Consider the following 25198-nt stretch of genomic DNA (forward strand, 5'->3'; position numbering starts at 1 on the left):
GGGGAGGGGTTGGGGGGGTTTTGGGGGTTCTTGGGGGATTTTGAGGGGATATTTAGCGGTTCTTGGGGGATTTTGATTGTTCTTGGGGGGATTTGGGGGGGCTTGGGGTGTTCTTGGGGGGATTTGGGGGGCTCTTGGGGGGATTTGGGGGGTTTGGGGGGCTCTTGGGGGGATTTTGGTTTGTTTGGGGGAAATCTGGGGGGTTTGGGGGGGTTTGGGAGGTCTTTGGGGGGAGGTTGGGGGGGGCGCTCAGGACCCCGACCCCATTCCATTGCCCCCCAGGCGTGGTGGAGCCAGTGGAGGTGACGGACAACGGGGACGGGACGCGCACCGTCAGCTACGTCCCGTCCCGAGAGGGGCCCTACAGCATCTCCGTGCGCTACGGGGACGAGGAGGTGCCCCGCAGGTCAGCTGGGGGGCTTTTTGGGGACGGGGGGAACCTTTTTGGGGCCGGGGGGGGCTTTCTGGGGCCAGCTGACCCCCCCTTTCGTCTCAGCCCCTTCAAGGTGAAGGCTCTGCCCATGCACGACATGGGACAGCAGCCCTGGGATGGGTTTTTTTGGAGCCTTTGGTGTCTTTTTGGGACCAGACGGTGCCTTTTTGGGACCAGAGGGGGCTTTTTAGGGCCGGGGGGGCCTTTTTGGGGCCGTCTGACCCCCCCTTTCGTCTCAGCCCCTTCAAGGTGAAGGCTCTGCCCACGCACGACGCCAGCAAGGTGCGGGCGAGCGGCCCGGGGCTGAACACCACCGGCGTCCCCGCCAGCCTGCCCGTCGAGTTCACCATCGACGCCAAGGACGCGGGCGAGGGGCTGCTGGCCGTGCAGATCACGGTCAGGGGGCACTGGGGGCACTGGGAGGGGGATTGGGGACACTGGGGGGGGGATTGGGGACACGGGGAGGGGGTTTGGGGACACTGGGGGGGGAATTGGGGGCACTGGCGGGGGGATTGGGGACACTGGGAGGGGATTGGGGGCATGGGGAGGGGTTTAGGGACACGGAGAGGGGGTTTAGGGACACGGGGAGGGGGTTTGGGGACACTGGGGAGGGGGTTTAGGGACACGGGGAGGGGCCAGGGATGGGGACAACACCAGGACTGAGAGCAGGATGGGGATAAAGACATTGGGATTGGGATTAGGATGGGAATAAGGATGTCAGGATTGAGATTGAGATTAGGATGAGGACATTGGGGTTGAGATTAGGATGGGGATAAAGATTTTGGGACTGGGGTTAGGATGGGGATAAAGACATCAGGATTGAGACCAGGACAGGGCCAAAAAGCAACCCCCAGAGGACACCCCCTTGGGGTAACCCCCCCATAATCCCCCCCCCGATGCCCCCCCCCAGGACCCCGAGGGGAAGCCGAAGAAGGCGTCGATCCGGGACAACGGGGACGGGACCTACACCGTGTCCTACGTGCCCGACACCACGGGGCGCTACACCATCCTCATCAAGTACGGGGGCGACGAGATCCCCTACTCCCCCTACCGCATCCGCGCCGTGCCCGCCGGCGACGCCAGCAAGTGCACCGTCACCGGTGAGCCCCCCCGGGGGGGGTGACGCGTTTTGGGGACGCTTTGGGAGACTTCGGGACACTTGGGGAGGCTTTGGGACACTTCGGGGCACTTTGGGAGGCTTTGGGATTGGGGGACGCAGCCACCGCGCCCAGCCACCCGCTCACAGCCAGGGCACTGAGGGGTTTTTTGGGGGGGTTTGGGGGGGTTTTAGGGGTTAAAAGGGGGGGTTGGGGCATGTTTTGTTAATTTGGGGGGGTTGGGGGGGGTTGGGGTGTCGGCACGTGTGTCTCACTGGATTTCTTGCTTCTCTGCCCACCCCCCCGCACTCCCCACCCCCTGTATCCACCCCAAAATCCGCCCCCAAAAACCTATACCCACCCCAAAACCCCCCATATCCACCCCAAAACCTCCCTTGTCCCCAATGTCCCCTCCAAACCCCCCCTCAATCCCAATATCTCCCCCCAAACCCCCCCCAATCCCCCGTATTCACCCCCAAATCCCCCCTCAACCCCCGATATCCACCCCAAAATCCCCCCTCAACCCTCTATATCCACCCCAAAATCCCCCCTCAACCCTCTATATCCCCCCCAAACCCCCCCTCAATCCCAATACCCCCCCCAAAACCCCCCTCGACCCCCATATCCACCCCAACCCCCCCCCAACCCCTATATCCCCCCCAAATCATCCCCCAACCCCCCCCAAATCTCCCCCAAATGCCCCCAAATCCACCCCAAATCCCCCCCAAATCCCCTCAATCCTTCCCCAAACCCTTCCCCAAATCCCCCCCCGTCCCCAAATATTCCCCCCTCCCCAAATTTCCCCCCAAATCCCCCCCCCCTTCTCGCCCACGCTCTAGTCTCCATCGGAGGTCACGGCTTAGGTAAGCTCACGGCATGGCTCGCTTGGCGGGGGGGGGGGTGCACGCGGGAGACCCCAAAATGTGTTTTTCTGGGGGCTGAAGACCCCCCAAATGTAGAATTTTGGGGAAAAGGGACCCCTAAACACATTTTTTGGGGGGGCTGAATCCCCCAAAACATAGCATTTTGGGGCTGAATCCCCCAAAACATCGTTTTTCTCAGGGGGGAGACCCCAAACCATAGATTTTTTGGGGGGAGAAGACCCTAAAATGTATTTTTCTGGGGGGGAGAGACCCCAAAACACACTTTTCTGGGGGGAGGACTCCCAAAATGTAGTTTTTTTGGAAAGACGGCCCCCAAAACATAGTTTTTTAGGGTTGAATCCCCCCCAAATGTAATTTTTTCATCCTGAACCGCCCAAAATGTAATTTTTCTTGTGGGGGGGACCCCAAAACATATTTTTTCTGGGGGGAGAAGACCCCAAAATATATTTTTCCTGGGGGGAGGACACCTAAAATGCATTATTCCGGGTGGAGCAGCCCCCGGAACGTCGCTTTTTCGGGAAGAGGGCCCCGGGAATGTCCTTTTTTCACCCCGAGCCCCCCCAACCATCATCCCGCCGCGCCCCCCTCCCCAAAACGAAGCCCACCGACCCCTCCCCGTGCGCCGCGCAGGGCCGGGCCTGGGCCCCACCATCCAGCTGGGCGAGCAGACGGTGATCACGGTGGACGCCAAGGCGGCGGGCAAGGGCAAGGTGACCTGCACCGTGCGCACCCCCGACGGCTCCGAGGCCGACGTGGACGTGGTGGAGAACGCCGACGGCACCTTCGACGTCTTCTACACCGCCCCCCAGCCCGGCAAGTACGTCATCTGCGTGCGCTTCGGAGGAGAGCACATCCCCAACAGCCCCTTCCAGGTCATGGTGAGTGGGGAAAGGGGGTGGGGGGGCGGGACAGGGGTGGAAGGGGGGTGTGAGGTGGGTAGGGAGTGTGTAAGGGGGGTGTAGTGTGAGTAGGGAGTGTGTAAGGGGGGTGTAAGGTGAGTAGGGAGTGTGTAAGGGGGGTGTAAGGTGAGCAGGGAGTGTGTAAGGGGGGTGTGAGGTGAGCAGGGAGTGTGTAAGGGGGGTGTGAGGTGAGCAGGGAGTGTGTAAGGGGGGTGTGAGGTGAGCAGGGAGTGTGTAAGGGGGGTGTGAGGTGAGCAGGGAGTGTGTAAGGGGGTGTGTGAGGTGAGCAGGGAGTGTGTAAGGGGGGTGTAAAGTGAGTAGGGAGTGTGTAAGGGGTGTGTAAGGTGGGTAGGGAGTGTGTAAGGGGGGTGTAGTGTGAGCAGGGAGTGTGTAAAGGGGTGTGTAAAGTGAGCAGGGATTGTGTAAGGGGGGTGTAAGGTGAGCAGGGAGTGTGTAAGGGGGGTGTAAGGTGAGCAGGAAGTGTGTAAGGGGGGTGTAAAGTGAGGAGGGAGTGTGTAAGGTGAGGAGGAAGTGTGTAAGGGGTGTGTAAGGTGAGCAGGGAGTGTGTAAAGGGTGTGTAAGGAGTGTGTAGTGTGAGTAGGGAGGGTGTAAGGGTGTATAAGGTGAATAGGGAGTGTGTAAGGGGTGTGTAGAGAGTCTGTGAGGTGAGCAGGGAGTGAGTAAGGAGTGCGTAGAGAGTGTGTAAGGTGAGCAGGGAGTGAGTAAAGGGTATGTAAGGTGAGCAGGGAGTGTGTAAGGGGTGTGTCAGGTGCCTGCCCCTCATTAATTGCCCCATCCCCTAATTAATGATCCCGTCCCTAATTGCCCTGTCCCCTCACTGATTGCCCCATCCCCTGAGGAATCACCCCGTCCCCTAATTAACCACCCCATCCCTAATTAACCGCCCCGTCCCCTAACGAATCGCCGCATTCCCTCGTTAATTACCCCGCCCTAATTACTGCCCCCAGGCCACCGACCGCCCCCTGCTGGGCGTTAACGGGCTGGACATGGCCGGGCTGCGCCCCTTCGACCTCGTCATCCCCTTCACCATCAAGAAGGGCGACATCACCGGTGAGGGGGGCTTCTGGGGACCCCCCCGGGGTTGGGGGGGCTCGGGGGGGGGCTTTAGGACCCCCCCCCCAAGGATTTGGGGTCCCCCCCCAGGGGTTGGGGGAGGTTTGGGGTCCCACGGGGTGGTTTTGGGACCCCCCCTGGGGTTTGGGGGGGGTTTGGGGTCTCCCCCTAGGGGTTCCTGGGGAGGTCCCCGAGCTTCTGGGGGTCCTGTGGGGGGGGTTCTGGGGGGAAATAGGGGAGGGGGTCTTTGGGGGGGGGCTATGGGGGGAAATGGGGGGGTCCTCGAGGGGGAGGGTGTCCCCATGGGGGGGTGTCCCCTTTGGGGGGGGTCCCCAGACCATTTCCCCCCCCCTTCCAACCCAGCCCTTCCCCGAAACAACCTCAGCACCCCCAGTACCCCCTCTGATACCTCCCACGCCCTCCTTCACCCCCCAAATCCCCCCCTACACCCCCTACACCCCCCACACACCCCCAGACCCCATTTAACCCCCCCCGTGCCCCCCCCCAGGCGAGGTGCGCATGCCGTCGGGCAAGGTGGCCAAGCCGGACATCACGGACAACAAGGACGGCACCGTCACCGTGCGCTTCGCCCCCACCGAGGCCGGCCTGCACGAGATGGACATCCGCTACGACACCATGCACATCCCAGGTGGGGGCCACGACCCCCCCGGAGCCCCCACACACACCCCAACAGCCCTTTTTTAACCCCAAAATACCCCCCCCCCACTCCTTACAGGCAGCCCCCTGCAGTTCTACGTCGACTACGTCAACAGCGGCCACGTCACCGCCTACGGCCCCGGGCTCATCCACGGCACGGTCAACAAGCCGGCCACCTTCACCGTCAACACCAAGGACGCTGGCGAGGGTGAGTGCGGCCCCCCGGGGGGGTCCCCGAGTTATTTAGCCCCCCCCCTGACTCGTTAGCCCCCCCCAGGCGGGCTGTCGTTGGCCGTGGAGGGCCCGTCCAAGGCGGAGATCAGCTGCACGGACAACCAGGACGGCACCTGCAGCGTGTCCTACCTGCCCGTGCTGCCCGGGGACTACAGCATCGTGGTCAAGTACAACGACAAGCACATCGCCGGCAGCCCCTTCACCGCACGCATCACCGGTACGGGGCGCTGGGGGGGCTGAATGGGGCCGGGGGGGGAGCTGGGACCGTCCCCTGGGGGGCCTGGGGGCTCCAGGAGCTTCCTATTGGGGGCCTGGGGTCGCTAAAGGGGGGCTGGGGGTGCCCTGAGGTCTCTAAAAGGGGCCTGGGGGGGGCCTTGGGACTCTAAAATGGGGCTGGGGTCTCTAAAAGGGGCCTGGGAGAGCCCTGGGGTCTCTAAAAGAGAGAGACCCACTCTGGGGATCCCTAAAAGGGTCCTGGGGCTGTCCCCAGGCTCTTGGGGACCCCCAGTGTGACCCCAGCCCTATTGTGAGGGTCCCTAAAAGGGGCCTGGGGTTGCCCCTGGGCTCTTGGGGCCACTCTGGGGGTCCCCAGCCCTATCCTGGTGTCCCTAAAAGGGGCCTGGGGCTGCCCCCAGAGCCTCGGGGCCACACCGGGGGGTCCCTAAGAGGGTCCTGGGGCTGCCCCCTCCCCTAAAAGGGGCCTGGGGCTGCCCCTGGGCTCTTGGGGCCACTCTGGGGGTCCCTAAAAGGGGCCTGGGGCTGCTCCCAGAGCCTCGGGGCTGCCCCCGGAGCTTTGGGGCCACACCGAGGGGTCCCTGCGAGGCTCCCGGAGCTGCCCCCTCCCCTAATTGGGTCTGGGGTCCCGCAGGGGACGACAGCCTGCGCCTGTCGCACCTGAAGGTGGGCGCGTCGGCCGACATCCCGCTGGACATCGGCGAGAGCGACCTGAGCCAGCTGGCCGCCACCGTCACCGCGCCCTCGGGCCGCAAGGAGCCCTGCCAGCTCAAACGCCTGCGCAACGGGCACCTCGGTGGGTGGGGGGGGGGCATAAGGGGGTGTGGGGGGCGTGGGGGGGCGTGGGGGGGCGTGGGGGGGTGTGGGGAGATGGGGATGGGGACATGGGGATAGGGAGATGGGGGGGTGTGGGGAGATGTAGGGACATGGGGGGCACAGGGGGGGCACAGGGGGGACGTGGGGACATGGGGGGGCACGGGGGTGTGTGTGGGGGTCATGGGGGTGTTGGGGGGCACAGGGGGAGGGGGATGGGGAGATAAGGAGATATGGGGACATGGGGATGGGGGGACACATGGGGGGACATGGGGATGGGGAGATGGGGAGATGTAGGGGAGGGGGGCATGGAAATGTGGGGGTGGGGGGACAGGAAGATATAGGGACAGGGAAATAGGGGAATGGGGGGGGCACAGAAACACGGGGACAGGGCAATTAGGGAACGGGGGGGGGCACAGAAATACAGGAAAAACAGCGACAGGACCACATGGGGCTACGGACCCACGGCTCCGGGGGGGTCTTCCTCACCCCGCCGCCCCCCCCTTGTCCCCCCAGGCATCTCCTTCGTGCCGCAGGAGGTGGGCGAGCACCTGGTGCACATCTCGCGGGGGGGGCAGCCGCTGGCGCGCAGCCCCGTGGCCGTCACCATCAGCCAGGCCGAGCTGGGCGACGCCAGCCGCGTGCGCCTGACGGGGCCGGGGCTGCGCGAGGGCCGCACCTTCCAGCCCTCCCACTTCACCATCGACACCCGCGACGCCGGTACGAGACCCCCGGCCCTTTTATTTGGGGGGTTTCGGGTCTTTTTAAGGGGTTTCGGGTCTTTTTGGGGGGTTATTTGGGGGTCCCAACCCTGCTGACGTGACCGTCCCCAGGGTACGGCGGGCTCAGCCTGTCCATCGAGGGGCCCAGCAAGGTGGACATCACCACCGAGGAGCTGGAGGACGGCACCTGCCGCGTGGCATACTGCCCCACCGAGCCCGGCAACTACATCATCGCCGTCAAGTTCGGTGACCAGCACGTCCCTGGTGGGTACTGGGAGCACTGGGAGGCCATACTGGGAGAGCTAGGGGCACTGGGAGGTCATACTGGGGGAACTGGGGGCACTGGGCGGTGGTATTGGGGGCCATACTGCCCCACCGAGCCCGGCAACTACATCATCGCCGTCAAGTTCGGTGACCAGCACGTCCCTGGTGGGTACTGGGAGCACTGGGAGGCCATACTGGGAGAGCTAGGGGCACTGGGAGGTCATACTGGGGGAACTGGGGGCACTGGGCGGTGGTATTGGGGGCCATACTGCCCCACCGAGCCCGGCAACTACATCATCGCCGTCAAGTTCGGTGACCAGCACGTCCCTGGTGGGTACTGGGAGCACTGGGAGGCCTTACTGGGAGAGCTAGGGGCACTGGGAGGTCATACTGGGGGCTTTATGGGAGGTACTGGGGGCCATACTGCCCCACCGAGCCCGGCAGCTACATCATCGCCGTCAAGTTCGGTGACCAGCATGTCCCCGGTGGGTACTGGGAGCACTGGGAGGTCATACTGGGGGAACTGGGAGCACTGGGAGGCCATACTGGGGTTCCTGGGGGTTCCTGGGGGTTCCTGCCCCCCGGTGACCCCCCCGCCCCCCGCAGGGAGCCCGTTCTCGGTGAAGGTGACGGGCGAGGGCCGGGTGAAGGAGAGCATCACGCGCCGCCGCCGCGCCCCCCCCGAGGCCAGCGTGGGCACCGCCTGCGACCTCAGCCTCAAGATGCCCGGTGAGGGGGGGGAAATGCCCCGGGGGGGGCAAAACTGGCCTGGGGAGGGGGTAAAATGGTCCCGGAGGAGGGTAAAATGGCCCTGGGGGGGGGTAAAATGGCCCGGGGGGGGTGTAAAATGGCCCTGGGAAGGGGCAAAATTGTCCTGGTGGGGGCAAAATGGCACTGGGGGGGGGCAAAACTGTCCCCAACCCCCCCTTTAATGCCCCCAACCCCCCTTTTAACCCCCCTTTAGCCCCCTAAACCCCCTCCAAGCCCCCTTTTACCCCCACAACCCCCCCTTTAACTCCCTCCTGACCCCATAACCCCCCCCAAATCCCCCTTTCAACCCCCTTAACCCCCCCCAGAGCCCCCTTTAACTCCCCCCGAGCCCCCTTTAATGCCCCCTAAAGCCCCCAAACCCCCTTTTAGCCCCCCCAAACCCCCTTTTAGCCCCCCCAAATCCCCTTTTAGCCCCCCCAAGCCCCCTTTTAACCCCCCAAGCCCCCTTTTAACCCCCCCAAGCCCCCTTTTAACCCCCCAAACCCCCTTTTAACCCCCCCCAAACCCCCTTTAACCCCCCAAACCCCCTTTTAACCCCCCCAAGCCCCCTTTTAACCCCCCAGTCTCTCCCCCCCCCCAGATCTCAGCCCCCACGAGCTGACGGCGCTGGTGACGGGCCCCTCGGGGCAGACGACGGCGGCGCAGGTGCTGGAGGGCGAGGGGGGGGGCGCCTACAGCATCCGCTTCGTCCCCAGCGAGACGGGGGGGCACTCGGTGAGCGTCAAGGACCACCGGGGGCAGCACGTCCCCGGCAGCCCCTTCCAGTTCACCGTCGGCCCCCTGGGCGAGGGGGGGGCCCACAAGGTGCGCGCCGGGGGGCCCGGCCTCGAGAGGGCCGAGGCCGGAGTGCCAGGTGAGTTTTGGGGTGGGGGGGGGTTCAAGGAAATGGGGTCGGGGGGGTTAAGAGGGGGTTTGGGGGCTTTAAAAGTCCCCGGAGATGTCCCCAAAGCAGTTATGGGCACCCAAAACCTGTCCCCGGGGGGTATGGGGGGGGCTTGGGGTCTCCAAAACTCCCCAAATGTGCCCCAAAAGGTGCCCCGGGGAGCTTTGGGGTATGCGAGGGGGATTTGGGGTCTCTGAAAGTTCTCAAATGTGCCCCAAAACCAGCCCTGGGGGGACTTGGGGTCTCCAGAAGTGCCCTAAGATGTCCCAAAACTGGCCCTGAGAACCCAAAGCCTGTCCCTGGGGGGGGGTAAGGGGGGGCTGGGGGCTTCAGAAGTCCCTAAAGGTGCCCCAAAACCGGCCCCAGCAGGTTGGGGGAAAAGAGGGGAGTTTGGGGTCTTTAAGAGGCCCCAAAGACACCCCAAAACCCACCTGGGGTCACCCCTAAACCCCCCCGGGGCACCCCAAAGCCCCCCAGGGCACCCCCAACGCCCCCCCGTTGCCACCCCCAGCCCTCTGAGGACCCCAATCCTCCCCTGGGGTGCCCCCAAATCCCCCCCAAATCCCCCTGGGGCACCCCAAAACCTACCCGGGGGCGCCCCCCTGACCCCCCCGTGCCCCCCCCCCAGCCGAATTCAGCATCTGGACGCGCGAGGCGGGGGCCGGGGGGCTCTCCATCGCCGTGGAGGGGCCCAGCAAGGCCGAGATCGCCTTCGAGGACCGCAAGGACGGCTCCTGCGGCGTCTCCTACGTGGTGCAGGAGCCCGGTACGGGGGCCCGGTAATCCCGACCCTGCTAATCCCACTAATCCCGTCCCCGCTAATCCCGGTGACTTCATCCCCGTTAATCCCGTCCCCGTTAACCCCATTAATCCCATCCCCACCAACCCCAGTAACCTCGTCTCCACTAATCCTGTCCCCAGTAATCCCACTAATCCCATCCCCGCTAATCCCGGTGACTTCATCCCCGTTAATCCCATCCCCATTAACCCCATTAATCCTATCCCTGTTAATCCTGGTAACCTCATCCCCATTAAGGGATGTTCCCGAGCGCCCAATTAAGGAGTCCCATTAATGACACCCCATTAAATGAACCCCATTAATGAGCGCCCCATTAGGGAGTCCCATTAACGACACCCCATTAATGAACCCAGTTTCTGAGTGCCCTATTAATGGGACCCCCGTTAACGCCCCCTGTTCCTGAGCGCCCCATTAAGGAGTCCCATTAAGGACACCCCATTAAATGAACCCCATCCCCGAACACCCCATTAAGGACCCCATTAATGACACCCCATTACCACCCCGTCCCCGAGCACCCCATTAGGGACCCCCATTAACGACACCCCATTAATGAACCCAGTTTCTGAGTGCCCTATTAATGAGACCCCCATTAATGCCCCCCATTCCCGAGCGCCCCATTAAGGAGTCTCATTAACGACACCCCATTAAATGAACCCCATCCCCGAGCGCCCCGTTAAGGACCCCATTAATGACACCCCATTACCAACCCCCTATTCCTGAGCGCCCCATTAAGGAGTCCCATTAACGACACCCCATTAAATGAACCCCGTCCCCGAGCACCCCATTAAGGAGTCCCATTAAGGACACCCCATTAAGGACCCCATTAAGGACACCCCATTAAGGACACCCCATTAAGGACCCCATTAATGACACCCCACTACCACCCCCTGTCCCCAAGCACCCCATTAAGGACCCCATTAAGGACGCCCCATTAAGGACACCCCATTAAGGACCCCATTAAGGACACCCCATTAAGGACACCCCATTAAGGACCCCATTAAGGACCCCATTAATGACACCCCATTAAGGACGCCCCATGAGCGCCCCGTTAACTGCCCCGCTGCCCCGCAGGCGACTACGAGGTGTCGGTGAAGTTCAACGAGGAGCACGTCCCCGACAGCCCCTTCGTGGTGTCGGCCTCCTCGCCCTGCGACGCGGCGCGGCGCCTCACTGTTTCTAGCCTTCAGGTGAGGCACCGGGAGAAGGCCCCGCACGGCTGGCACGGCACCCACGGGCGCTACAGGGGCTCTCGGGGGGCTCTGCAGGGCAGGAGGGGCTGCATAGGGCTCTATAGGGCTCTATAGGGCTGCATAGGGCTCTATAGGGCCTCCGGAGGGAAGGAGAACCTCTATAGGGGCTCTATAGGGCAGGAGGGGCTGCATAGGGCTCTATAGGGCTCTATAGGGCCTCCGGAGGGAAGGAGAACCTCTATAGGGGCTCTCGGGGGGCTCTATAGGGCAGGAGGGGCTCTATAGGGCTCTATAGGGCCTCCGGAGGGAAGGAGAACCTCTATAGGGGCTCTATAGGGCAGGAGGGGCTGCATAGGGCTCTATAGGGCTCTATAGGGCTTTATAGGGCTCTATAGGGCCTCCGGAGGGAAGGAGAACCTCTATAGGGGCTCTCGGGGGGCTCTGCAGGGCAGGAGGGGCTGCATAGGGCTCTATAGGGCTGCATAGGGCCTCCGGAGGGCCTCTGGAAGGGCTCTATAGGGCCTCTGGGGCAGGAGGGGCTCCATAGGGTTCAATAGGGCTTTATAGGGCCTCCAGAGGGCTCAATAGGGCCTCTATAGGGACTCTATAGGGCCTCCTGGGCAGGAGGGGCTCCATAGGGCCTCCATAGGGCTCAATAGGGCCTCTATACAGCTCAGTAGGGCCTCTATAGGGCCTCCGGGGCAGGAGGGGCTCCAGTGCAGGGCCCAGAGGCAGACAGGACTGTTCTTTATGGACATGAATTGTTAAAACATTCCTAACAGTAGGGTTCAATAGGGCTTTATAGGGCCTCCATAGGGCCTCGGGCAGGAGAGCCTCTATAGGGCCTCTATAGGTCATCTGTAGGGCTTCTGGGGGCAGGAGAGCTCCATAGGGCCTCTATAGGGCCTCCGGGAGCAGGAGAACCTCTATAGGGCCTCCACAGGGCCTCTGTAGGGCCTCCAGGGGCAGAAGAACCTCTATAGGGCCTCCATAGGGCAGGAGGACCTCCGTAGGGCTCTATAGGGCCTCTATAGGGCATCCATAGCACCTCCGGGGGCAGGAGAACCTCTATAGGGCTTCCTTAGGGCTCCACAGGGCCTCTAATAGGGCCTCTAGTGGGGCCTCCATAGGGTCTCAAGGAGCAGCACAGCTCTATAGGGCCCCTGTGGGGTTTGGGGGTGCCTATAGGGTCCCAGTGGGGTTTAGGGGTCCCTATAGGGCCCCAATGGGGTTTAGGGGTGCCTGTAGGGCCCCACTAGGGTTTAGGGGTCCCTATAGGGTCCCAATGGGGTTTAGGGGTGCCTATAGGGTCAGCCCAGTTCCACAGGGCCCCAGTAGGGTTTAGGGGTCCCTATAGGGTACCAATGGGGTTTAGGGGTGCCTATAGGGTCCCAGTGGGGTTTAGGGGTGCCTATAGGGTCCCAATGGGGTTTAGGGGTGCCTATAGGGTCCCAGTGGGGTTTAGGGGTGCCTATAGGGTCCCAATGGGGTTTAGGGGTCCCTATAGGGTCCCAGTGGGGTTTAGGGGTGCCTGTAGGGTCAGCACAGCTCCATAGGGGGTGGTGGGGTCCCTGCGGTGCCCGGGCGCCCCCCCAGGGCTCTTCTCCCGTGCCTCTTTTAAAGGCTATTAACAGCCCTCCCCCCCCCCCAAATTTTTGGGGTGGGGGCCACCGGGGTCAGCCGGGCCTCAGCGGGGCAGAACGGGCCCCCCAGGGCCCCCCCCGCACCCCAAAAGCGGGGGCCGGGACCCCCGTTCTGCCCCGCTGAGCCCCGCGGCCCCATAAGGTAAGTGGGGTGCTGGGTGGGACTGGGGGGGGGGGGAAACCCTAAATCCCTCCCCGAGACCCCCCCGTGTTTTTGGGGACCCCCCCGTGGTTTTTGGGGTCACCCCCATGTCCCCGAATATTTTGGGGGATCCCCAGAGCCGGGTTTTGGGGTCTCCAGGGGGGGTCTCGGGGTGTGGAGCTCCCCCAGGGGGGGATCTTGGGGTGCAGATCCCCTCTGGGGGGGTTTTGGGGTGTGGGGCCCCCCCCCAGGGGGTTGTTTTTTGGGGTGACCCCCCCCGGGTGTATGGGGGGGATTTGTGGGGTGCGGAAGCCCCCAGGGGTGTTTAGGGGGAGGGTTTTGGGGGGGTCGCCCCCCACCGGGACTGTTTGGGGGGGATTTGGGGGTGGTTTGGGGGTGATTTAGGGCGGGATTTGGGGGTGATTGGGGGCAGGTTTGGGGGCAGGATTTGGGGTTACTTGGGGCAGGATTTTGGGGGGATTTGGGGAGGATTTGGGGTCGTTTAGGGCAGGGTTTAGGGGCAGGATTTGGGGGTGGTTTGGGGCAGGATTTTGGGGTTGATTTGGGGGTTGTTAGGGGCAGGATTTGGGGGTGATTTGGGACAGGGTTTAGGGACAGGATTTTGGGGGTGCCTTGGGGTTGATTTAGGGCAGGATTTGGGGTTGTTCAGGGCAAGATTTTGGGGTTGTTTAGGACAGGATTTGGGGGTGATTTGGGCAAGATTTAGGGCAGGAATTTGGGGTTGATTTGGGGCATATTTTGGGGTGACTTAGACTCAGGATTTGGGTGTGATTTTGGGGTAATTTGGGGCAGGGTTTAGGGGCAGGATTTGGGGGTGATTTGGGGCAGGATTTGGGGGTGATTTTAGGGTGATTTGGGGGTGATTCAGGGCAGGATTTAGGGCAGGATTTTGGGGTGACTTAGAGGCAGGATTTAGGGTTGATTTGGGGCAGGATTTAGGGGTTGATTTGGGGTTGGTTTGGGGCAGGATTTTGGGGTTGTTTAGGACAGGATTTGGGGCAGGATTTTGGGGTTGATTTGGGGCAGGATTTGGGGCATGATTTGGGATTGTTAGGGGCAGGATTTAGGGTCGATTTAGGCCTGGATTTGGGGTTATTTATGGCAAGACCCCGTGTTCGTTCAGGCCGGGCTTTGGGGCCGTTTGACCCCCCTCCCCCCCACACCTCCTCTCTCCTCCCCTTCCTCCCCCCTCCCTGCTCCTTTTGGGGGCGCTGCGTATTTGGGGGCGCCCCCCCCGGCCCTGATGGTGTCTGCCCCCCCAGGAGTCGGGCCTGAAGGTTCACCAGCCGGCCTCCTTCGCCGTCAGCCTCAACGGGGCCAAGGGGGTGCTGGACGCCAAAGTGCACAGCCCCTCGGGCGCCCTGGAGGAGTGCCACATCTCCGAGGTCACCGAAGGTGAGGGGACCCCCCCGGGACCCCCCCGGACCCCCCGGGACCCCCCAAAACCCCCCCGCACCCCCCCGCCCCGTAGGACCCCGCCAAAGCCCCGTAGAGGGATTTTTTTATGGGGTGGGGGGGAATGGGCGCAGTGCTCCTCATCCCGTGGAGCTTTTTGGGGGGTGGGGAGGGGGTCTCGGTGCCCCCCCAACCCCTGTGTTGGGGTTTTGGGGTGTCCTGTGGGTCATGGGGGGGCTTTAGGGAGCCCCCTATATTTTTTGGGGGGTCTTTTTTTTGGGGTCTTTTGGGGGTCTTTTTGGGGTCTATTTGGAGTCATTTTGGGGTCTTTTGGGGGTCTTCTTTTGGGGTATTTTTTTGGTTTTTGGGGGGTCTTTTTTGGGTCATTTTGGGGTCTATTTGGGGTCTTTTTTTGGGGTCCTTTTGGGGGCCTTCTTTGGGAGTCTTTTTTGGGAAGGTCTTTCTTTTTTGGGGGTCTTTTTTTGGGTCTTTTTTTGTTGTTTTTTTTTTGTGGATTTTTTTTTTAGGGTCCTTTTTTAGGGTCTTTTTTTGAGGGTCTTTTTTGGGTCGTTTGGGGGGGTCTCTTGGGGGTCTTTTTTGGGCTCCTCCCCCATCCACCCCCTCCAGCCCAACACCTCGACCTTTTGGAGACCCCCTTGAGCCCGGGGGCTGCTTTTGGGGTCGGGGGGGTCTCGGGGGGGGCTGTGTCCGTGCTGACCCCCTTCCCCCCCCCCAGACAAGTACGCGGTGCGCTTCATCCCCCGGGAGAACGGCGTCTACTCCATCGACGTCAAGTTCGACGGCGCCCACATCCCCGGCAGCCCCTTCAAGGTGCGCGTGGGGGAGCCGGGGCAGGCCGGGGACCCCGGGCTCGTGTCCGCGTACGGGCCCGGCCTGGAGGGAGGCACCACAGGTATGGGGGCGAGGGGGGGGCGTTATGGGGTCGGGGGGGGTGTTATGGGGTCGGGGGTGGGCTCCTCGGGGGGTCTCGGGTGGGCTTGTGGGGTCGGGAGGGGCTTTGTGGGGTCAGTGGGGGCGTTATGGGGTCAGGAGGGGACGTTATGGGGTCAGGGGGGTGTTATGGGGTCGAGGAGGGTTCATGGGGTCGGGAGGGGGGGCTTGTGGGGTCAGGAAATCCCCCCCAAACCCCCCTGTAACCCCCCAAGTCTCCCCCAAATTCCCCCCAACCCCCTCAACCCCCCTCAAATCTCCCCCAATCCCCCCCAAACCCCCCTGTAACCCCCTGTAACCCCCAAATCCCCCCTCAAATCCCCCCAAATCCTCCCCAAACCCCCCTGTAACCTCCCAAATCTCCCCCAATCCCCCCCAAATCCCCCCCAAATTACCCTGTAACCCCCCCTTACCCTCCCCGTGTCCCCCCCCCAGGCTCCCCGGCAGAATTCGTGGTGAACACGTCGAAGGCGGGCCCGGGGGCGCTGGCCATCACCATCGACGGCCCCTCCAAGGTGAAGATGGAGTGCGAGGAGTGCGCCGAGGGCTGCCGCGTCACCTACACCCCCATGGCCCCCGGCAGCTACCTCATCGCCATCAAGTTCGGGGGGCCGCACCACATCGCCGGCAGCCCCTTCAAGGCCAAGATCACCGGTACGGGGGGGCTGGGGGGGGATTTGGGGGTGTTAGAGGGCACTTGGAGGGGATTTGGGGAGGTTTGGGGGTGATTTAGGGGGAGTTGGGGGGATTTGGGGGGGATTTGGGGGTGTTTGGGGGGCCACACCACATCGCTGGCAGCCCCTTCAAGGCCAAGATCACCGGTACGGGGGGGCTGGGGGGGGGATTTGGGGGGTTTAGGGGGTGTTAGAGGGGATTTAGGGGGCATTTGGGGTGGAAATGGGGGGGCTCAGGGCAGGGTTGGGGGGCCAGGAGGGGTTTTGGGGAGCACTTCAGAAGACAGAAGGGCTCTGGGGGGGCTGTGCTGAGCCTGGGGGGGGGCAGGAACCTTTGAGGTGTTTTCTGGGGGGCGCCGCTCCCCTTTCAGGGCCCGTTTTGGGGCCGATTTCCCCATTTTCCCCCATTTCTCCCCCCCAGGTCCCCGCTTAGTGAGCAGCCACAGCCTTCGCGAGAGCTCCTCAGTGCTGGTGGACGCGGGGGGGGCCCCGGTGCCTCTGATGGCTGCGGCCCCCCCAGCGGCGGCAGTGGCAGGGGGGGCGGCCCCCCCCGGGGCCTCCCCCAAATTTTCAGATGCCTCCAAGGTGGTGGCCAAGGGGCTGGGGCTCAGCAAAGCCTTTGTGGGCCAGAAGAATTCCTTCACCGTCGACTGCAGCAAGGCGGGTACGGCACCATTTCGGGGTCTCCGCCACTTTCGGGGTCCTCTTCATATTTTGGGGTCTCCCCCCATTTTGGGGTCCCTCCCAGATTTCAGGGTTTTTTGGTTTGGGGTAAATGGCTTCGTGGGGGGGGGGTTAATTGACTTTGTGGGGACATTAAATTATTTGGGGGGGGGTTAATTGACTTGGGGGGAGGGTTAAATGATTTTGGGGGGGGTTATTTCACTTTGGGGGGGTGAATGATTCGGGAGGGGGGTTAAATAATTCTGGGGGGGGGTTAAATGGCTGGGGGGGGGGCTGCTTTGTGCCCCTTCCCCTCTTTGGCTTCTGCCCTCCCTCCCAGCAGGGCCAACCCCTGGGGGCTACCCCCACTCTTTCAGGGACCCCCCCTCACCCTCTTTTCCCCCCCCGCAGGGAACAACATGCTGCTGGTGGGGGTGCAGGGCCCGCGGGCGCCGTGCGAGGAGCTGGTGGTGAAGCACCTGGGCCACCAACTCTACAGCGTGGGCTACCTCCTGCGCGAGCGCGGCGACTACGTCCTGGTGCTCAAGTGGGGCGACCAGCACGTCCCCCACAGCCCCTTCCACCTCTCCGTGCCCTGAGCACCCCCCCGGACCCCCCCCCACCCCAAAACCCCCCACCGCCGCACCCCCCTTCACATTTTATGCTCCCCCCCCGCCCCACGCCAATTTTTTTATTTTTTTTCTCTTTATTTTATTCTTTTTTTTTTTTTTTTGTAATAGGGGCGTGTGGGGGGGCTCGCGCTGCCCCCCCCCCCTCCTTGCCCCCTTCCTCTCAGCCTCCCCTCGTGGGGGGGGTGAGGGGGTGGGACGAGGAACCCCAATAAAAACTTGTTCTGCTTCCAGGCGGCTCTGAGTGTGCTGGGGGGGGGATTGGGGGCTGGGGGGAGATTGGGGGTAGTGGGGGGGGGATAGTGGCGTTTGGGGGGGGAATTGGGGGTGGATAGTGGGGTCAGGGGGGTTATTGGGGGCGGTTGGGGGGGCATGGGGGGGTATTGGGGAGGATGGGGGGGTACTGGGGGGTTGTGGGCTATGGGGGGGTGTTGGGGTGGGGTAGTGGGGGTGTTAGGGTGAGGGAGGTCCTGGGGGGGGTCGAGCAGTGCCAAAACGGGGGGCCGGGGGGGGGGGGGGGGGGGACCTATACAAGGGTGACACACGAAGATGGGGGGGGCTCCACAGGACAGGGTGTGAGACACGTGACCCTACAGGATGAACCCTATAGGGCGTGGGGTCACAGCCCCCCCCACACTACCCCTGTACGGGAGGCAGAGACCCCACCGCCGTAAAGAAAATGAGGTCAAAAGCGTCCGATTTCGGGACCGCAAAAACACAACTTAGGATAGCTCATTAAGAGCAATAAAACCCCAAAAACACAACAGGAAGTACGGGAGCACGCCACGCCACACACAGCCCCCCCCCCCCCCCCCCCCCCCCAAAAGGGGAATGGCGTAGTGTCTCCCCCTGAGACCCCCACGCCGCGGGGTCGCCTCTTAGGTGAGGGTGCCGAACCCTCCCCGCCCCCATGCCCCACGCCACGCCTCCTCTCCTCTTTCCCCACGTAGTCCCGCCCCTATTTACGCAAATTATATGCAAATACGCACGAGACCGCCCTCTTTTTTCGGCTCGGTGAGGATGGGCGGGGCTATGTAAATTAAAGCGCAGGCGCCGTCCGCTCGGCGGTCACGCCGGAGACGCGTGGGGTGCGCATGCGCATAATCGCCGTCGAAAGCACAAGATGGCGGCGAGTCTTGCGTCTGCGCATGCGCAGCTCTCTATGGTGGAACGCGCTCGCTAGAGCGTCGCGAGAAAACGCGCCTGCGCACTCCCCACCATTCTCCCCGCCCACCTCTCCGGTCCTGCTCTCTGATTGGCTCGCTCTCCTCTCTATGCTCCAGGCGCGTGCTAGAACGCCGCCCTTCACCTCTATGGTCGGGAAACGGCTCCCGGAGCCGCCGCTGCGCATCCCGGCACCACCGCGACCCCCCCAACCCCCCCCGTGCCCCGAGCCCCGCGCCCCGTTTCCCCGCCACCCGCCGCCTCCGCCGACGAGCGCTGCTCTTGCCGCAAGCCGGTCCTCCAAGTGCGGCTAGAGCGCCGCCGGAAGCTGAGGGGCGGTGACCGGAAGCCGGGGGCGGGGCGGGGTATATAAGCAGCGCGCAGGCGCCGCCGCCTTCTCTTTAGCGCTCGGCGAGGTGAGAGCAGGGCCGCGGCGCCGCGCGGCGGGGGGCGTTGCTAGGCCTCCCCCGTTACCATAGCAACGCGGTGGCCGTGATAACCCGGTTACCATGGCAACCCCGTTGCCGTGGCACCCACCCGCGCCCCCTCCTCTTTTCCAGGTCCCCCCCGGCGCGGAGCCGCCATGGGCCGCCGCCCGGCGCGATGGTGAGCGGCGTGACGTCACCGCGGCTGGCGTGACGTCACTGCGCGGGGCGTGACGTCACGGGGCTGTCGGGGGGGCGCTGAAGGGTTTGGGGGGGGGGAGGGGGTCGATTTGTGTGCCTCCCCCCTTTATTAATTTGTCCCAAATTTCCCCTGGTTCCTCCCCCCTTTAATTAATCTGCCCCCCCTTTAATTAATCTGCCCCCCCTTTAATTATTTCGCCCCTCCTTTCATTAATTTCTCCCCTCTTTAATTAATTTCCTTCCCCCTTTTTTCTGACCCCCCCCCCTTTCAATTTCTGATCCCCTCCTTCACCTTATTGCCCCCTCCTTTCATTTCCTACCCCCCCTTTTCATTTCCTACCCACCCCCCTTTTTATTTTTACTCCCCCCCTTTATTATTTCCCCCAACTAATTAACCCCTCCCCCAATTAATTCCCCCCCCAGTTACAGATACTGCAAGAACAAGCCCTACCCCAAGTCCCGCTTCTGCAGGGGGGTGCCCGGTAAGGCTCGGGGGGGCTCCCAGCAGCCCTGGGGTGGGTGGTGGTTGGGGGGGGGGGGCACTGAGGACCCCCCCCGCTAACTGCTGCCCCCCCCCCAGACCCCAAAATCCGCATCTTTGACCTGGGCCGCAAGAAGGCGAAGGTGGACGAGTTCCCCCTCTGCGGCCACATGGTGTCGGATGAGTACGAGCAGCTCAGCTCCGAGGGTGAGTGGGGGGGGGGGTAATTAACCCGGGGGGGGCCTTAATTAACCTGGGAGGGGCTTAATTAATCGGGGGGGGCTTTAATTACCCCGGGGGAGAAGCTTTAGTTATGAAGGAGGGGGTTTAGTTACTGGGGGCAGGGCTTAATTAACGGGCTCCTCTATGGGACAGGAGGCCCGGAGGAGGGCTGGGGCCGCCTCCAGCTCCTTGACCCTACCCCCCCCAATTAACTTTTAACCCCCCAAAATTAATTTTTGACCCCCCCAATTAATTTTTGACCCCCCCAGCCCTGGAAGCTGCCCGCATCTGCGCCAACAAGTACATGGTGAAGAGCTGCGGCAAGGACGGCTTCCACATCCGCGTGCGCCTGCACCCCTTCCACGTCATCCGCATCAACAAGATGCTCTCCTGCGCCGGCGCCGACAGGTCGGGACCCCCCCCAAATCCAAACACCCCCCCGGGGGGGGCCACACACCCCCCGACCCCCCCCCGCAGCTAATTAAGCCGGTCGGGGTCCCTTTTCCCCGTGGGGCCCCGGCGTGCACTGGCTGCGCACAGCAACTCCCCCGGCTGTGTAGGGCGCCCGGTGGCACCCCCCTGCCGGGCGTCCCAAGGGGCTGGGGGCACAAAGACCCCTTCCTACAATAAAAGGCGGGGGTGACAGTGGATTTTGTGCCCCCCCAGGCTGCAGACAGGGATGAGGGGGGCGTTTGGGAAGCCGCAGGGGACGGTGGCGAGGGTGCACATCGGGCAGGTGATCATGTCCATCCGCACCAAGGCGCAGAACAAGGAGCACGTGGTGGAGGCGCTGCGCAGGGCCAAGTTCAAGTTCCCCGGCAGGCAGAAGGTACCTGAGCCCCCCCGGACCCCCCCGGGGGGGTTACCAAAAAATTAGACCCCCCTAAAAAAGATTTGAGGCCCCCAGCACACTTCAAGCCCCCTAGGGACCCCAATTAGCCTCCCAAGACCCCCATTAACCTCCATCAGGCCCCCGTTAACCCCTCCCAGCCCCCCAAGACCCCCATAAAACCCCCCCAGCACCCCCCCAGGGGGGTCACCAACCCCTTTAACACCCACAGGACCCCCATGAGACCCCCCCAGAACCCCCCAAGACCTCCATTAGTCCCTCAAGAACCCTCCAAGTCCCCCATTAACCCCCATCAGGCCCCCATTAACCCCTCTCAGCCCCCCAAAACCCCCATAAACCCCCCCCAGATCCCCCTGGGGGGGTCACCAACCCCTTTCCCCCCCCCCCAGATCCACATCTCCAAGAAGTGGGGCTTCACCAAGTTCAACGCCGACGCCTTCGAGGAGATGGTGGCCCAGAAGCGCCTCATCCCCGACGGCTGCGGGGTCAAATACGTCCCCAGCCGCGGCCCCCTCGACCGCTGGCGCGCCCTGCACGCCGCCTGACCCCTCCCTGGGACCCCCCCCGACCCCAAAATCCACAGGGAGGGCCCTCGGGGTCGCCCCTGCCTGGTTTTGGGGCTGGGGGGGCCTTGTGATGGAAGGAATAAAGGTGTTAGGGGGCTGCCCCCCCCCCCTTCAACAGCGTGCTGCCTGCCTGGTTTTATTCGGGGGGGGATTTGGGGTCTTGTATTTTTCTGGGGGGGATTGAGGGGTTTTAGGGGGGGTTTTGGGGATCTTAAGGGGGTTTGAGGGCGTTTCAAGAGGTTTTTTTTGGGGGGAGTTGAGGGGTTTTTGGAGTGTATTGAAGGTTTTTTTGGGGGGTGGGGATGTGGAAAAAACGAGGCTCCAAACCGGTGTTGAAATGAGTAAAAACGAGTTTTTTTGCTTTATTTCCCCAAAATACCCACCCCCCCCCCCAGACCCAAAACACAAAGGGGCCAGAACAGATGGGTGACACCTGGGGGGGGGGCACACAAACGGGGACCCCCCCCACCCCGACAAGCCCTGCGAGGGGGTGGGGGGCAGGACAATGGGGGAGGACAGCGGGGGGGGGGACACCATCATAAAAAAAATGTAAAAAAGACCCAAAAAACCCCAAAACCAGCCACATTCACAGACATGACGATGAGTGTGGGGGGGACGAACCCCCCCCCTTTGTGCTTGAAGGGGGGGGGGACACAAGGGAAGTGGGGACCCCCAAACATGGGCACGTGGGGGGGGGGTCCCCAGTCATAATGGGACCCCCAAAACTTGGCGGGGGGGTTCCCAAAGGTCATAGGAACCCCCAAAATTAGGGGGGGTCCCAGAGGGGTATCGGGAACCCCAAAAATGGGCGGGGGGGGCTGGTGATATTGGGAGCCCCCCAAAATTGGCGGGGGGGCCCCCAGAATGGGAAAGGGGGGGATCTCTGGTGGTGCTGGGAGCCCTTAAAATAAAAGGGGGGGGTCCTGGTGATAGCAGGAACCACCCAAAAAACAGACAGGGGGGTCCCAGTGACACTGAGACCCCCTGAAACACATGGGGGGGGTGCCCATTGATAGCAGGAACCCCCAAAATGGGTGTGGGGGGGTCCCAGTGACACCAGGACCCCCCCAAATGGATGAGGGGGGTCCCTGCTGACACTAGGACCCCCAAAACAGATGGGGGGGGTCCCTATTGATACCAGGACCCCCCCAAAACCCAGCTATCCCACTCCCCGTCCCCAGTAACAACACCGGGACCCCCTCCCCTTTCCGGGAGGGGTCTCCCACACCCACCCCCACCCCAAACCCCCCCCCTCAGACGGTGGTGACCGACAGCAGCGGGTTGTAGACGCGTCCCCCGTCCGCCCCCCGTGCCAGCATCCCCTGGATGGCCGCCCAGTTGTCCAGGATGCGCCGGCTCCTCTTCCTCAGGCTTCTCCCTCTCCCCCCTTGCCCCGGGGGGGGGACCGGGGGGGCAGGCTGGGGACCCCCCCCCTCGGCGGCCCCCCCCAGGGGGCTCCCTTTGTTGTCGTCGGCCCTGGCCTGGAGCAGGAGCAGCTCCCGGCGGCGGCGCTGCTCGCGGGCCCTGGCCAAGTGCTGCTTGCGCTGCTCGCGGCTCCAGTAGCGCCCCAGTTTGAGCTCGCTGCGGGCGTCGTCGTCGGTGGTCGAGCCCCCCCCGCGCTCCTCCAGGATCTTGATGGCCCGAGCCTTCAGCAGGCGGTCCCGGCCGGGCCGTTTGCCCCGCTGGGTCTTACTGGGAGGCCCTACTGGTTGTACTGGTGGCACTGGTGCGAGCAGCGGGGAGCTGCGGCAGCTCTCCCCGGTGTTGTAGGCGCTGCTGCTGTCCCGCTCGGGGGCTTCGGAGATGTCGGCCAAGGGGGGGTCGCCCCCCCCGGCCTCCAGCCAGGCGCGGAGGCAGCGCTCCCGCAGCCGCTCCATCTTCTGCGCCCGCAGGAGGTGGCGGCACTTGAACTCCAGGTGCCGCAGCTCCTCCTCCAGCAGCGCCAGCTCCGCTCGCCCCCCCGCCGCCGGCCCCAGGCGCCCGCGGAGCTGCCGGTAGCGCCGCAGCTCGGCCTGGCTCAGCCCCGCTGGGGCTCCCGAGCCGGTTCCGGGTTTTGCCGGCAGCCCCGAGCCCGCTCCGGGCGGTGGGCTGGAGACAGAGCCGGGTTTTGCGGGTGGCAGGGTGGAGCCGGATCCTGATCCAGCTCCGGGTTTTCCATTGGGCAGCATGGATCCAGATCCTGATCCAGCTCCAGGTCTTCCATTGGGCAGGGTGGATACTGATCCTGATCCAGCTCCGGGTTTTCCATTGGGCAGGGTAGATCCGGATCCTGATCCACCTCCAGATCTTCCATTAGGCAGGGTGGATCCGCATCCTGATCCAGCTCCAGGTCTTCCATTAGGCAGCGTGGATCCAGATCCTGATCCAGCTCCGGGTCTTGTGGTGGGTGGTGAGGATCCGGATCCTGATCCAGCTCCGGCTCTTCCATTAGGCAGCATGGATCCAGCTCCGTGTTTTCCGCTGGGCAGCGTGGATCCAGCCCCGAATCCAGCTCCGTGTCTTCCATTAGGCGGAGTGGATCCAGATCCTGATCCAGCTCCAGCTCTTCCAAGGGACGCACAGCCCGCTCCAGGCCTCCCCCCGGCCGGGCCCTGCGATCCAGCTCCGGGTCTTCCCGCTCCACTCCGCGATCCGGATCCGAATCCAGCTCCGGGTCCGGATCCAAACCCAGCTCCAGCTCCGAATCCGGCTCCGGATCCTGCTCCAAATCCCGCTCCAGCTCCGGGTCTTCCTGCTGCCCCCATTGCACCTTGCGATCCAGCTCCGGATCCAGCTCCAGGTCCAAACCCAGCTCCAGCTCCGGCTCCTGATCCGAATCCGGCTCCGGATCCAGTTCCCGCTCCGAATCCGGCTCCGGGCCGGGCGTGGCGGGGCCGGGGGGCCGTGGGGGCGCGGGGGGGGCGCGGGGGGGGCGCGTCGGCGGCGTCGTCGCCCAGGAGGTCGTGCTCTGAGCTCTCCTCGTTGCGGGTGCTCTCGTCCGTGCGCCCCACGCCGCTGTCCGGCTCCGCGCCCCGCGGGCAGGGGGGGGACGGGCTGGGGGCCTGGGGGGGCAGGGGGGACACCCCCAGACCCTTTTAGTGACACCCAGGCCTTTTATTGCCCCCCCAAACCCCATATTGCCTCCCCCAGGATCCCCTATTGTCCCCGAAGACCTTTTATTGCCCCCCCAAGACCCCTTATTACCCCCCAGGACCTTCTATTACCCCCCCAAGACTCCTTATTGCCCCCCCCAGACCCTTTATTGCCCACCCAGCTCCCTTTATTGCCTCCCCAAGCCCCTTTATTGCCCCCCCGGTCCCCTTTATTACCCCCCACGCCCCTTTATTACCCCCCAGCACCTTCTATTACCCCCCAAGCCCCCTAATTACCCCCCCAAACCCCTTTATTACCCCCCCAGCACCCTCTATCCCCCCAATCTCCCTTTATTCCCCCCCCATCCCCTTCATTGCCCCTCCCCCACCTCTACCTGCCCCGGGGGGGTCCAAGCCCCCCCCCTCTGCTGCAGCTCCCCCTCCTCATCGGACCCAAAATCATCCAGAAAATCCTCGCGGTCGCTGTCCTTCCACCTCTGGGGGGGGACGGGGATAAAACGGGGGGGGTCAGCACCTTCGGGGCCCCCCCCCAATAAATTAAAGCCCCCCCCCGGCACCCACCTGGCTGTCGGGGCGGGCGAGGAGGAGGGAGATGTTGGTTTGCTGCTCGCGGGTGAGGAAGGCCACGGCCTCCTCGCGGTCCTGCACCTCCACCCCGTTAATCTGGGGGGGGGGCACAGAAATTTGGGGTGTGGGGGGGCAGGAATTAAAGGGGAGGGGTCAGCAGGGCTGAATGAGCCCCCCCATAGGTGAAAAAAAGCCCCCCCACACCTGGATGATGCGGTCGCCCTCGCGGATGCGCCCGTCCTTGGCCGCGATGCTGTTGGGGTTCACCTGGGGGGGGCCATGGGGGGGTCAGCAAAGACCCCCCCCCCAAAAAATTCCCCCTCCTGCAGCTCCCCCAGATGCATTTGGGGACTGGCAGGGCCCTCATTAAGGCCCCGGGACCCTCATTAATCCCCCCAGGACCCCATTTCACCCCCCAGCCCCCCAAGACCCCCCCAGGACCCCCCTAAGACCCTCCCAGGCCCCCCCCACGACCCCTCCGGACCTCCCCCAGCCCCCCCAGTCCCCCCCCAGCCCCCAGGACCCCCATTATCCCCTTATAACCCTCATTAATCCCCC

General features: G+C 63.5%; 3 protein-coding genes and 1 long non-coding RNA gene across 5 annotated transcripts in view; 3 read left to right on the forward strand and 1 right to left on the reverse strand.

Annotated features, from left to right (window-relative positions):
• LOC311429152 (filamin-A-like) overlaps nucleotides 1-17303 on the forward strand; it is a 36807-nt gene extending 19504 nt beyond the window's left edge. Inside the window, 21 exon segments of the mRNA XM_084540282.1 lie at nucleotides 283-406; nucleotides 673-829; nucleotides 1344-1533; nucleotides 2370-2393; nucleotides 3045-3292; nucleotides 4282-4384; nucleotides 4896-5036; nucleotides 5124-5252; nucleotides 5322-5495; nucleotides 6147-6308; nucleotides 6842-7045; nucleotides 7159-7311; nucleotides 7918-8040; nucleotides 8663-8935; nucleotides 9594-9731; nucleotides 10836-10951; nucleotides 14023-14155; nucleotides 14892-15068; nucleotides 15542-15760; nucleotides 16202-16444; nucleotides 16855-17303. Of these exon segments, the coding sequence (XP_084396408.1) occupies nucleotides 283-406; nucleotides 673-829; nucleotides 1344-1533; nucleotides 2370-2393; nucleotides 3045-3292; nucleotides 4282-4384; nucleotides 4896-5036; nucleotides 5124-5252; nucleotides 5322-5495; nucleotides 6147-6308; nucleotides 6842-7045; nucleotides 7159-7311; nucleotides 7918-8040; nucleotides 8663-8935; nucleotides 9594-9731; nucleotides 10836-10951; nucleotides 14023-14155; nucleotides 14892-15068; nucleotides 15542-15760; nucleotides 16202-16444; nucleotides 16855-17042 (3419 nt within the window). The 3' untranslated portion in view covers nucleotides 17043-17303.
• LOC311429153 lies at nucleotides 13582-14016 on the forward strand. Its single transcript, XR_014688116.1, has 3 exons — nucleotides 13582-13608; nucleotides 13666-13716; nucleotides 13821-14016. It is a non-coding gene; the product is annotated as an uncharacterized lncRNA (long non-coding RNA).
• A 1330-nt stretch (nucleotides 17304-18633) lies between the features above and the next one.
• On the forward strand, nucleotides 18634-21096 carry LOC311429154 (large ribosomal subunit protein uL16). Of its 2 annotated transcripts, XM_084540284.1 has the most exons (7): nucleotides 18634-18652; nucleotides 18797-18842; nucleotides 19286-19344; nucleotides 19443-19550; nucleotides 19835-19973; nucleotides 20232-20394; nucleotides 20805-21096. In XM_084540284.1, exons 2-7 carry the CDS (start codon nucleotides 18820-18822, stop codon nucleotides 20958-20960), a joined length of 648 nt encoding a protein of 215 aa, XP_084396410.1. In that variant the 5' UTR covers nucleotides 18634-18652; nucleotides 18797-18819; the 3' UTR covers nucleotides 20961-21096. The 2 variants fall into 2 exon arrangements, with proteins under 2 accessions (XP_084396410.1, XP_084396409.1); XM_084540283.1 differs by lacking the exons at nucleotides 18634-18652; nucleotides 19286-19344 and having other exon boundaries at nucleotides 18731-18842.
• Nucleotides 21097-22234: 1138 nt separating this feature from the next.
• On the reverse strand, nucleotides 22235-24913 carry LOC311429147 (PDZ domain-containing protein 4-like; the record flags this gene model as incomplete). Its single annotated transcript, XM_084540276.1, has 4 exons — nucleotides 22235-24022; nucleotides 24448-24549; nucleotides 24635-24736; nucleotides 24845-24913. Coding segments are annotated over 4 exons (2061 nt in total), but the record flags the coding sequence as incomplete, so codon positions are not given.
• Between the last annotated feature and the right edge of the window lie 285 nt (nucleotides 24914-25198).

Source organism: Aythya ferina, assembly GCF_964211825.1.
Source record: "Aythya ferina genome assembly, contig: HAP1_SCAFFOLD_365, whole genome shotgun sequence".
In the NCBI taxonomy this organism is placed as follows: Eukaryota; Metazoa; Chordata; class Aves; order Anseriformes; family Anatidae; genus Aythya; species Aythya ferina.